The sequence below is a fragment of the Silurus aristotelis genome, assembly GCF_946808225.1.
Source record: "Silurus aristotelis genome assembly, chromosome: 11".
Lineage (NCBI taxonomy): Eukaryota > Metazoa > Chordata > Actinopteri > Siluriformes > Siluridae > Silurus > Silurus aristotelis.
In genome coordinates, this window is record NC_139584.1 from 5,397,871 (window position 1) to 5,410,956 (window position 13,086).

The following is a 13,086-nucleotide window of genomic DNA, read 5'->3' on the forward strand; positions in this document are numbered from 1 at the left end:
GCACGTCTTAAGTTTGCCAATGACCATTTGGATGATCCAGAGGAGTCATGGGAGAAAGTCATGTGGTCAGATGAGACCAAAATAGAACTTTTGGGTCATAATTCCACTAAACTTGTTTAGAGGAAGAAGAATGATGAGTAGCATCCCAAGAACACCATCCCTACTGTGAAGCATGGGGGTGGTAGCATCATGCTTTGGGGGTGTTTTTCTGCACATGGGACAGGGCGACTGCACTGTATTAAGGAGAGGATGACCGGGGCCATGTATTGCGAGATTTTGGGGAACAACCCCCTCCCTCAGTTAGAGCATTAAGATGGGTCGAGGCTGGGTCTTCCAACATGACAATGACCCGAAGCACACAGCCAGGATAACCAAGGAGTGGCTATGTAAGAAGCATATCAAAGTTCTGGCGTGGCCTATCCAGTCTCCAGACCTAAACTCAATAGAGAATCTTTGGAGGGAGCTCAAACTCCGTGTTTCTCAGCGACAGGCCAGAAACCTGACTGATCTAGAGAAGAGTGGAGGAGTGGGCCAAAATCCATTGCAAAGGCTCCTGTACCAAATAATAACATTGACTTTCTCAGGTGTTCAAATACTTATTTGCAGCTGTATCATACAAATAAATAGTTAAAAAAATCATACATTGTGATTTCTGGATTTTTTTTTTTTTAGATTATGTCTCTCACAGTGGACATGCAGCTACGATGACAATTTCAGACCCCTCCATGATTTCTAAGTGGGAGAACTTGCAAAATAGCAGGGTGTTCAAATACTTATTTTCCTCACTGTATATAGTATCAGTAGAGACACTGACAGTATATGTGTTACTGTTGTAGAAGAAACCTTCTGACCAATCAGAATGCATAAATGTGTAAGTATAATGCAGTATGTGGGTATATGTGATATACTGTATGGAACTGAAGCATGAGGTACAAGTTGTAAATTGTTCTGAAGTTTCCATGGAAATCATATTTTTACGTCTGTATGTCAGAAACAGACATGCTGGCTTTGGCCTGAAACAATGAAAGTAAAAATATGAATGAATAAAAATTCAATGGTAAAAGAATGCAAGCATGAAATAATAAAACAAAGTGAAAGAATAAATGATAGGGAGAAAAAAGAATGAGTGAAAATTTGAAACAATGAAAGACTGAAGATTTAAAAATGAAAGAGTAAAATGTGTCAAAAGTGAAAAAACAAGTGAAAAATAGTAAAACAGCGAAAGAGAGGAAAAAAATGCAGCGGTAAAAAGGTGGGAGAAAATTTTTGAAAATTGTGAAAATGTGTGAAATATAAATGAATAAAAGAATTAGGAAAAACTGAAAGAATGAAAGACAAGGAATGAAAGAATGACTAAAAGCCTAAAAATGTGAAAGAATAAAAGATAAAAAAAAAATTGAAAAAATAAATAAAAAATACTGAGTGAAAATCTGAATGAAAGAAAGAAAGAGTGAAAGAATGATTAAAAATGTGAATCACAATGTGAAATATGACTGAAAATGAAAATGTGAAAGAATAAATGTCTAAAAACATGAGTGAAAGAAAAAAAAAAACTGTACAAGAGTAAACAAACATTTACATGAGACCCATGGCCATGCAAGTGGGGAATTCTCTCTCTTTCTAGCACTCTCTCTCACTCTCTCTCTCTCTCTCTGCTCTCTAAAACTGCTCACTTGTTTTTGATGTTAAAGTGATAAAGGCTGTGATTTGGGGAAAATTATCCGTCTCCAAATGCCAAATTCCAAAGCTAATCAGATTAGCATTAGCACAAAATATGCATAATGTGTTGAAGCCTTTGTTACGAGTGTAAAGTGGATTAATGAGAGGAAAAATTAGAGGGCGAGAGGAAAAAGAAGAAGAGGATCAGCAGAAATAGTAGATAATGAGAGAAAAGAGGATCAGCAGAAATAGAAAAGAGAAGAAGAGAGGAAAGAAAAGAGGCTGATCAGAAAAAGTAGATGAGAAAAAAGAAAAGGAGGAGAACAAAGAGAAGAGGATGAGAACAAAGAGAAAAGTGTGAAAGAAAAGAGAAGAGGAAGGACTAGAGGATATAAAGAAAAAGTAGAGGATGAGAGGAAAGAAGAAGTTGAGAGGAAAGAGTAGAAAATGTGGATAGAGGAAAAAATAAAAGAATATTTGAAGTAAGGAATAAATAGAGGAGGAGAAAAATAGAGGATAAGAAGAATGAATGGAACATGCAAGGAATGAAATAAATAGGAGGACCTGAAGAATAAACAAATAGTGAATTAAACATATAGTTAGAGAATGAGAGGAATGAATGAGTAAATGGATAAATATATAAATATTATAATATTGCAGTTTCAAAACAAAAAAGTGAAATAATAGAAGAGTGAAAGAGGCCAAATGTGTAAGAGTAACCAAAAACCGTGAAGAAATTTGAGCAAAAATGTGAGAAGAAATGAATGAGAATGAGAATGAGAAAAGTTAAAGGATAAGAGAGTGGAAGTGTGAAGAGAGAGAGAGAGAGAGAGAGAGAGAGAGAGAGAGAGAGAGAGAGAGAGAGAGAGAGAGAGAGAGAGAGAGAGAGAGCGCATAAAGGAGATAGAAAGTGAAAGTGTGGGGGAGTGGCAGAGTGAGGGAGTGAGAGAGTGGGGAAGTGGGGGAATAAGAGAGTAAAGGAATGAGAGATTTAACCAGTAAAAAAAAAAAGGGGGAGTAAAAGAGTGAGGGAGGAATGAAGTGAGAGAGGGAGGGAGAAAGAAAGAAAGTGAGTCAGAGAGACAAAGAAAGACAGCCTAAGGGAGAGAAAGTGATCAAGAAAGAGGGAATGAGAAAAGAGAGAAAGAGAGAGAGAGGAAGAATGCAGTAATGTAGGTGAAAAAATGTTAGTGAACGTAACTATAAAGGAATAAAGTAAAGTGTACAGCATGTGGCTCTGTCAATAAAACAGATTGCGGAGGTGAAAAAAGTGAAAGAGGAGTAGAGCCCCTTGGTGGTGGTGGTGGGGTGCGCTTTAATTTCTTATTTAGAAATAAACTCAGTGTAATTGCCAAGTAAACACTAACCGCCTAACGCTTACTGCTAAACTCGAACCGCTAGGTAAAACGCAGACAGGCCGTTGTGGTACAAAGCCATTAAGTCCTACGTCACCATAACAACATGGACTGGCCCAGACGGCTCGGCTTTCACAGGGGAAAGTCGCCTCATCCTCCGCCATTCGTTTAATTAGTTAATGGTGCAGGACGTTTCATATGGTGCTGGATGTTCATGTGCTGGGTGCTGATTGCTCACAGAAAAGCTCCTGTTCAGCTCTGAAAGTGAGAGTGAGCTGAAAAAGAAAGAAAAGAGCGTATGTATGATGTTGGATTCAGCAGATTTCCTCATCCACCTCTCAAAAAAAAAAATAACAGGGAGGGAGGGAGGGAGGGTGAAAGAAAGAAAGAAAGAAAGAAAGAAAGAAAGAAAGAAAGAAAGAAAGAAAGAAAGAAAGAAAGAAAGAAAGAAAGAAAGAAAAAAAATATAAAAAAATAAGGAGCAAATGAGTAAAATAAGTTTTGATTGATGAATGTTTAAAAATATAAGAGAAACAATTAATGATAAAAAATTAACAGTGAAAAACAATTAACTGAAGTAAAAAAATAAAAAGCAAAAAAGGCAAAGAGGAAAAAATTGAAAGTGAAATGTGAAAGAGAGAAAAGTGAATGAGTGCAAATATGATTCAAAAAGTGAAAGTGAAAATGAAAGGGTAAAAATGAAAGAGAAAATAATCAAAAATGAAGGAGTTAAAATGATCAAAAATATAAGTGTAAAGGAATGAAAATAAATGTATAAAACAAGTACAAATAAAAAAAGTGAATAAAATAAATTAATGAAAATAACAGTGTAAAAATTAGAGTGAAAATGAAAGAGAAAAAAATAAACAAATGAGAGTGAAACTAAAGTAAAAATCAAAGAATAAAAATAAGATTGTAAATAAGTAAAAAAAAAAATTCAAGGGTAAAAATGTAAAATCAGTGAAAAAATAAGTTCTTTTTTTATATTGGGAAAAAGGTGAGCGATCGAAAGATTGAAAGAATAAAAGAGTAAAATAAGAACGAGTGCATGGCTCTGTCTATCCCTGGAGCTCGGCTGATGGATTAAGGTTTGTGAAGGTGGAACTGCGAGCGACACGTCCTGGAGTCTTCTCATCTTTTTCCCAGAAGTGTTCTTTTTTTTTCCTCTGTCGGTTTGACTCATGCTGAGTCACTCTGCCTCGGCTCGCTGGAAACGCTATGATTCCCTCACGTGGGAATATCAGGAGCGATGATGAGGCAGGAAAAGAAAATGAAATAAAACAGATTTATAAAGAATTACGAACGCACTGTGAACACAGCCAGGAATTACAACACGCCGCACTGCGTCCATCCCGGGCGCATGTTTACACAACTGTACAGCTCTCTCTCTCTCTCTCTCTCTCTCTCTCTCTCTCTCTCTCAGCACTTGATTCACTTTTTTAAAATAAAGTCATCATTAGCGTTCGGCCGGATGACTGTTTCCCCAAACAGATGGGATTTCTATTCCCATAAAAACGACCGCTCGTTAGTGGGTGTCACATGACGCCACCTTGTTAATGATGTCATAACCAGGTGGCTTTAAAAAAACACACACAGAGAACCAACAACAACAAAAAAATAAACGCAGGAGACTCGGTTTCCCCGAAACTTTTAGAAAGGAAAAAAAAAAAAAAACACTTAAATGTCCAACTAAATAATATAAATAAATAGATTTTCCGCTTTGATCCTTTACACACACATTTATTCGATAATTTGATGATTTGTTTTTATCTTTTTTTTTTTACTTTGTGTGATCAAGCCTTTTTACGAGAATTAATTGACGCAGAAAAAAACAAACAAAAAAACTAAATGTAAACACAAATATCTTTCTATTAATAATAATAATGATGATGATGATAATGTTGATGGTGATACTACTACTACTACTAATAATAATAATAATAAATTGTTATTTTTTATATTTTATTTCTGAAACATAACAATACATAATGACAGATGGATGTCAACCTTTATATAAAACCTTTTTAAAAACACATTGCATTATAAATCAGTTTAGAACATTAGTGGTGGGACAACTGATATTTCCAGCAATTTGTGGTTCTTCCCCAAACTGATACCACAAAGTTGGAAGCACACAATTGTATAGAGCGTCTTTGGATGCAGAACTATTACATTTTCCCTTTATTTGAACTAGGAGACCCAAACCTGTTCCATCATTGAATGCCCCAGTGCACAAATCCAGCTTCATGTAGAGCTCTGACTTCAACCCTATTAAACATCTTTGTGAGACTTGATTGAAATGCTGACTGCATCCCAGGCCTCCTCACCTCACCTACATCAGTACTTGAATTACATTACATCCTTGTTGCTGAATGAGCAAAAATTTCCACAAGCCTACTCCAAAATCAAGTGGAACACCTTCCCAGAAGAGTGGAGCTTTATCTAACAGCAAATATGGATTTAATGTTGAATGGGATGTTCAAAAAGCACATACCAACCTAATGGTCAGGTGTCTACAAATGCTGTCTATATAGTGTATTATAATTATTATTATTTTTTTACTGTTGACGTGAAGATTTTTAGACACTGAGCGATAGAAATCTACCTCAAACTTTCTAATCCTAATATTAATGTAAATATAAAATATGTTTGAAATGAGTGAATAGATCTACAATTCATGAAAGTACATGTGACTCAATCAAAATTAAATCTTTTGAAGAATTAGCATGCACATACATTTGACATTATTTTTTGTCTCATTTAAATTGTATCTAATTTTATTATTATTTTTTTTTTTAAAACAGAAATTACACAATTGAACAAATTAAAAGAGAATTTTAACTTATACACAGAGAATTTAGATTTTTACAAATGGAAAAAGCAGGCTAAAATTCGGACATAGTGATCGGAAGATCAAGAATTCAGTTCCCAGCACCATTAGGCTGCTCCTGAGTCCTTGAGCAAAACCCTTAACATTCAACTGCTCATGTGTATAAATGTAAATTGCTCTGGATAAGTGTTTCTACCAAATGCTGTAAATGTATGACAAAATATTTTTAGAAACATAAAAAAAAAAAAAAAAAAAACCTTCAGATTGTATATAGGCCACATTTTTGGTGTTGGTAAAAATAGAAAATTCGTTCTGCTTTGGAAAAAAAAACAATTGTATGTAAAAGTCCCACGAGCTGTCGATGGCAAGAGCATGTTGTGTATTAGATAAGGTAGAAAAACATGACGGGAGCATGACCGGGGTTTGACCCGTCTATGAATTTATTTAATAGAATTAAAGTAATAAAGTGGAGAGGAAGTCAAGCACAGCAACGCTTATTAACTGCTCATCAAACCCGAACACTCAGACTGGCCCGAGCCGCTCCCATAAATATTTACACAAATCTCGTCGATGATCCGAGACGGAGAATCCGGAGCGGTCAAAAAGTCCGACGGAGCCGCGGGGGAGAGGAGCAGGATATATTTTTAATATTAATTCAGACGGGGACAAAAAACGCAATAAACTAAAACAACACAACAATGAGGCCTGAAACACAACAGGATATTACTGAGAGATTATGTGCTTTCCTGTTAACCAAACAGCCCACAGCCAACATTAATTACACACACACACACTATGTTACAGACTGCAGACAATGACACAACGGCTGAGGTTAAAGGTCATCATGAGTTCCAGGTAATGAGGCTTTCCTGCCAAGATTCTTGAAATGAAATTGAGAGAGAAAGGGACAGAGGGACAGAGAAAGACAGAGAGATCTAGTGGGTGTGTCTATATGATGTGGGTGTGGTTATGGGTGGGGCAGAGTTTTATGTAGAAATAACACAAACCATATAACACAAGGACAAAGCTTTCGATTCCCTTTTAGATGTTTAAAGCCCATATAACAAGACAAGAACTTTTAAAGAATATCCTGTATACATTTACACACACTCACAAACACACACATATTTTGCAAAAACTCCAATGCTTTTTATATTAACCTTTCTACGCTTGCAAACAATTCAGTTCCCACATTGTGTGCCTGTGTGTGTGTGTGTGTGTACATGAGAGATGTTCCAGTTCGGTCCTTTTTGCTACAATATGCTGTTTTGTTCCTTCTGTCACATCTGTTTAGCGTCTCGTAGTGTAGAAATCTGAATGTGGCAGTCCTGTCAGTCAGCTCTGTGCGATATCACGACTGTGTTTACATGTACAGTCACACACACACACACACACACACACACACACACACACACACACACACACACACACACACACACACACAGAGAAACCCTGTAAGCATTTCCAGCTCTTCGCATAACTATGAATGAAAAATACAATAAAGGACATTCCGAAATCTGCTCCAAATCATGGACACAGAAATGGAAGTATTATTAAGGATTATTTTCTTTAACAGCAGGACCCCAAATGTTTTATTTTATATATTTATTGTTATATATATTGTTAAATCCTTACGCTTGCCCATTTATCCTGCTTCTAACAAACCAACTTTGAGGGCAAAATCTTTATTTGCTCCCTAACATATCCCACCTACTAACAGGTGCCATGATAAGTGTTATTCACTTCACCGGCCATAATGTTATAATATCAAAATGTTATGACTGATCTTTGTATGCTTCACAAGGGTTGGAGTAAAAAGATCTTTTGTGTCCTGCTATAGAGCTCTCACCTCAACTGGTCAAGAGGCCATATAGACGAGCATCCCAAGTCTCCTCTCCTTGCCTACACCAGTACCTGACTTCACTATGAAACTTGTGCCTGAATCTCACAGAAATTTCCACAAGCACACTCCAAAATCTAGTGGAACATCTTCTCAGAAGAGTAAAGGACTGGATGTGTAATGGGATGACCTCGGAGACTGCTTCCTTCAACGTTATATAAACACCTTCTCACAGAAAAATTCAAATTAAAACACAAAAAGCATTTTAAATCCATTGATTTGCAGAGTCAAGTCAAGTTTATTTCTATAGCGCTTTTCACAACAGACATTGTCTCAAAGCAGCTTTACAGAATTCAACAGTCAAGGTGAATGGTGTGTTTTTATCCCTGATGAGCAAACCGTGGCGACTGTGGCAAGGAAAAACTCCCTTAGATGTTATGAGGAAGAAACCTTGAGAGGAACCAGACTCAAAAGGGAAACCCATCCTCATTTGGGTGACATCAAGAGTTGGATCATAAATCATTAAACAACAGAACATTAGAGAGTGAGAACTAACATGAGCACTGGAGTGTGTGATTATAAGTAATGTTCTTTCTAGAGTCTTACACAGACTTTATGGTTATAAAACTAGGAGCTACTTAGCAACTCATAAAATAGCTCAACATTTGTGATCATCACAGATCCAACACCAGCTTCCCCATGCCAGAGCCTTTAAACACTCCAGGAGGTCCAATGCCAAAAGTTAGAGTTGCGCATGTTTCTGTAATAAAGCTGTAGCTATCGAAAAGTAGCATTTATAGTATAGTTTAGTAGTGTATGGTTTATTGTACATTTTCTGTCTATAGTCTTGTTCAAGGCTTTACCTCAGAATGTTACAGAGGGAGCTGACACTTCAGACTCCTTCCATAAACGTTAAACAAACCATTATACCTGTTTTACAAAGCTGTTGCTATAGAACCACAATAATATGAATACCGTAATATTATTAGAGCTGCTGTTATGGAAATTTCATCGACACCTTCTGACCAATTGGAGAAAAGTGTTGGCTAACGCTTGCTAACTGACTAGCCAGCAATACATCCGATATGTGTAATTATGGGGAGTAACATGTACAAATGTGAAGATACACGTGCTCTGAAGCATGTGAACGTATTGTTTTTGGACGGCGTAGCTCATATTAAGCAGAACGTATCTGACAAGGAATCGAATGTTGTGCGATGTTGAGCAAGAAGAGGAAATTTCTCCGCTCGTCCATTCTGAGAGACTACTGCAGTTTCCCCTTCGTACTGTTTGTCTTGGACACCAGGACGCTTTCGGTCGATACGTGTGGGACGTTTAAAATTCGGATTTGAATACAGCCGAGCTGCAAGCATTGTTTGGTTATGTTAAACAGATGTGCTGGGGTTTTCTTTTTTTGAGATCTTCATCTTTCCCATGGCAGCAAAAAAAAAAAAGAGTGAGAGAGAGAGAGACTGAGAAAATAAACACCTCTTTATCCTACGCAAACCTTGTACTAATTGTGTGTTTGGACAGAGATTTTTTTACATGTACAGAAAGGGGAGAAGACTGTTTGACGCTGATTAATATGACGTATGAAAGGTGAGACATTCACCTGGATCACTTCAATCTCATTTCTACAACACAGCTAGATGTCTTCAGAAGACATTATACACTTCGCTGATTGCAGGTTTTATTTTCCGGAAAGAGAGCATAAATTCTTTTGGAAGCCGAACTGAAACGGTTCACTTCACATGATTTTGAAATGCCAGTATTGTGCTGTTTTCATGAAAAGAATCAACACCATGATTTTGTGAGGAAGCAGAGTCATTAATAGCACACAGAAGTTGATTCTTTTCCTTAATAGCATGACCCTGGGTGTTTAATTCCTTTTACACCCCAACATCTATATAATATAGACAAAAAGTATTGGAACAGCAGACTTTTCCAGTCATATGTGGTTCCTCTCCAAACTGTTACCACAAAGATGGAGTCACACAATTGTAGAGGATGTTTCTGGATGCGTTAAAATGGAATTTTCCCTTTGCTTGAACTAGGAGACCCAAACCTGTTCCAGCATAACAATTTCTCTGTGCACAAAGCCAGCTCCATGAAGATATACTTTACATGGGTTGGAGTGGAAAGTCTCCTGTTATAGAGCACCTATAGGACACCATTGTTATGAATGAAAGCACACTCCTAAATCTAGTGAAACACTTTTCCAGAAGAGTGGGATGGGATGACTCAGCAGACTGCTTCCTTCAGTGTTGCATAAACACCTTCTTACAGAAAAATTCAGATCTTGTCACAAAATTTTAAGAAAATCGCTGAAAGAAATCACTGAAAGAAATCCCTCTAGAATCCTGCTTTCCGATTCGTAAGAAGATGTTGATGAATATTCTGGAACAGAAGCTCTAATAGTAGCACAAGATTAAATAAACGTTAATGTGGTTGTTCAAATACATTGTGGTTTCCATAACAGTACAACTTGTTATTTGTAAGGAGAAATCTGTGTTTATATATTTAGCATTGATGAAAGTAGTCTCCATTGTCATCACTTTGTAACAGTCAGAGCTGAAGCTGATTTTTTTTGTGCCATCTTCAGTACATTTGCGTTGCGTTGTTTTGTTGTTACTCAAAGAGAGAGAATAAAAAAGGCCGGTAAAGGAATGAGTGTTTATAGCTGCTATAACATAAGTGAGAACAGGAAATAACTTGTTTAACAAAGTTAAATGTAACTATAAATGGATAATGACTATACGTCATTGAATTAGGTAGCATCAAAAGCTAACCAAGTCTGTAATTTTATCATAGAAAGCAAGTTATAACAAAGAGCAAATGTGAAATTCTGCATGAAACACTGCAAATCTGCCACAGAGTCGTTTGACATGATATACGATTGACATACGCCGATGCTGCAACGAGTCCTTTGAGGTGTTTTGACTGGCATACTCCAAGAGCAGAAGAACATCACTGCAAGACAATGAGAGATCAGGAAGACCACTCACGAGCTTTGCCCCCGAAAAAGACCATTCGTTAAATTGTGCATGATGATCGTTGGAGAACAATTCACATGATTTCACTTCCCCACCCACCCTACTTGCCTCAGACTTTGACCTCGTCTCAAAGATGATGATTCAGCTCAAAGGTCGCCGTTATTAAACCACTGTGGAGATCTAGCGTGAATCGCAGAAGGAGCTTGACACGCTTAGAAACATTTTGATACCAACTTGTAATTGGATTAGGAATAAAACACTAATCCTGTTACAGGAAAATGATAACCTCCAAGTGGGAATATGTAAGTCCTTTTCTTCACACCACACTGTGTTTTATTCCTTGAATATCACATGTTTGCCTATGACACAGAGGAAGACTCCGAGAATAAAAATAACCACTCTGGTGGTTTGTGGGAAATTTTTGTGCAAGTGTGTGTGCAGGTTGTGTGTCTGGTTTATGATTGGGGTGTATATGTGTTTGGTGTAACACAGTGTATTTGATATCTGCCTGTGCTGATTGTATTGTATTGTAAGACTGAGTTGTTCAAAAAAGTGTGTGCAGGTGTGTGTTGGGGTGATAATTGTGTATCCGAGGGGTGTTTATTGTGTGCTGTGTGTTTGGCGTACGATTGGGTGTTTGAACTGTGTCTGTTCGAATGTGTTTGGTGTAATACACTCACCATGCACTTGTTGGGTTTCTCTCCGGAGTGTACTCTCATGTGGATGAGCAGTTTGTAGCGGGCGTTGAAGGGTTTGTAGCGGCGGATGCAGCCGGCCCAGAAGCAGGTGAAGTCCTCGCCCTTCCTCTGGTCAATGTGGACTTTCTCGATGTGCCTTACCAGCTCCTCCTGCTGCTCGTACGCCGCGCTGCAGTCGATCCACCGACACGTCTGCTTGTCCACAAACACCACGCCGCCGTCTTCCCCTCGTCCTTGCACTGCACTTACCGGCTCCTGCCGGTTCTGGAGGTGGAGCTGGGCACTGTTCCCAGAGCCATATTGGTGCAGGGGGTAGGGAGGGGGCATTGGGGTATGAAGTGGGCACGAGATCTGCTGTTGCTGTTGCTGCTGCTGGTGGTGGTGATGATGGTGTTGGTACTGGTGCTGAAACAGATCGTCCTCAGAGTGTGAAAAGTCATCCAGAGGCTCCTGTTTTAGAAATGTCCGCTGTGGTTGCAGGAGCAGGTTCACGTTGTCGGGTGCTGGTGTGTGCATGGGTGCGGGCTCCTCGCAAAGCGACGATGACACAGACGACGTGGACGAGGACGAAGAAGACGACAGGAGGCAGGCGGGAGGAGACGGGTTTGGGTGCTCAACAACGCCGTTGGCGCATGATGAAATCCGGGTGGTGGCGTTGATCCAGCCGGACAGACAGTGTCTCTTCAAAGAACCAGAGTTCAGCGCGAGCGCCGAATGACGAGACATACCAGGAGAAAGGGAGGACTTGTGTTCATTATTAAAAGCATACGCCACGGACGGCGCTGATAGGGCTGAGGACACCGCAGTGTCCGCCTCTGGAGAGAACTCGGACGAATCCGATGAAGGCTTAAAAGTGAGCGATTCCTCTTGCTTGACGATGTATCCTAGATCCTGCTGAAAGGATGAAGACCTGCAACACACACACAAACACACACTCATAGGAATATGAGCAGCGAGAGCTAACAGGACAATCGGATTGAGGCCTAGATGATGACGGATCAAAAATGCTCAAAGCTCGTCTGTTTAACCTCTGTCTACACGCCCCATGCTAACAGCTAACATTCGATCATGGGAGTTTTTAATGTCCTGCCTGATAGCTGCACTTCTGAGGGCAGATTTATTTCAGGAATTAGAGGGAATTTATAATTGTGGGTCGGCGGAGTGTCTCTGAGGATCTTCATGAATAAATGATACGGGAAATTTGGCCCTAGTCGTGGTTATAAAAGGGTATTTAAGACAAGACAGGACAGCACACAGTGTCTGTGTGTCTGTGTGTGTTTGACATGCTTTTGATAACGGTTCATGTTAGTCAGAGGATCAGGGGTAATATAAACGATGACAATGGCAGCCATTCTAGCGGGAATCTTTGGCCAGCTGAATGGATCGAGCTCATGTTTCCTGGTGCATCGCTCTGATCTTCCACATAATCATTCCTGTCATTTGGCTCATTATGGATTTTGTGCAAAGCTCCTGAGTGACGTGAGAAGCCCCCTCCTCTCTGGCTCACGTTTATTTCACGTTTGTTTCTCAAGCCTCTCTTTTTTTCCATTTTTGAGTCAAACTACAGACAAATTGATTGAAACGATTCTTCAGATTCTTCATCATTCTAATCAATTTAACTGATTTACCATCGTTCTGACTAAAATCTGTACTAAACCAGGGGTAAAAAAATAACACCCACCAACCCACCAAATGTGAATAAAAATCTAAG

The 13,086-nt window shown here is 38.7% G+C and overlaps 1 protein-coding gene across 4 annotated transcripts in view; it reads right to left on the bottom strand.

Moving 5' to 3' along the window:
- Positions 1-13,086, bottom strand: part of glis1b (GLIS family zinc finger 1b) — a 106,826-nt gene that overhangs the window by 39,238 nt on the left and 54,502 nt on the right. For all 4 annotated transcript variants that reach the window (XM_083555219.1, XM_083555217.1, XM_083555218.1 and 1 more), the window contains one exon: positions 11,358-12,285. In XM_083555219.1, coding sequence (XP_083411345.1) covers positions 11,358-12,285 — 928 coding nt within the window. The remainder of the gene's footprint in view (positions 1-11,357; positions 12,286-13,086) is intronic.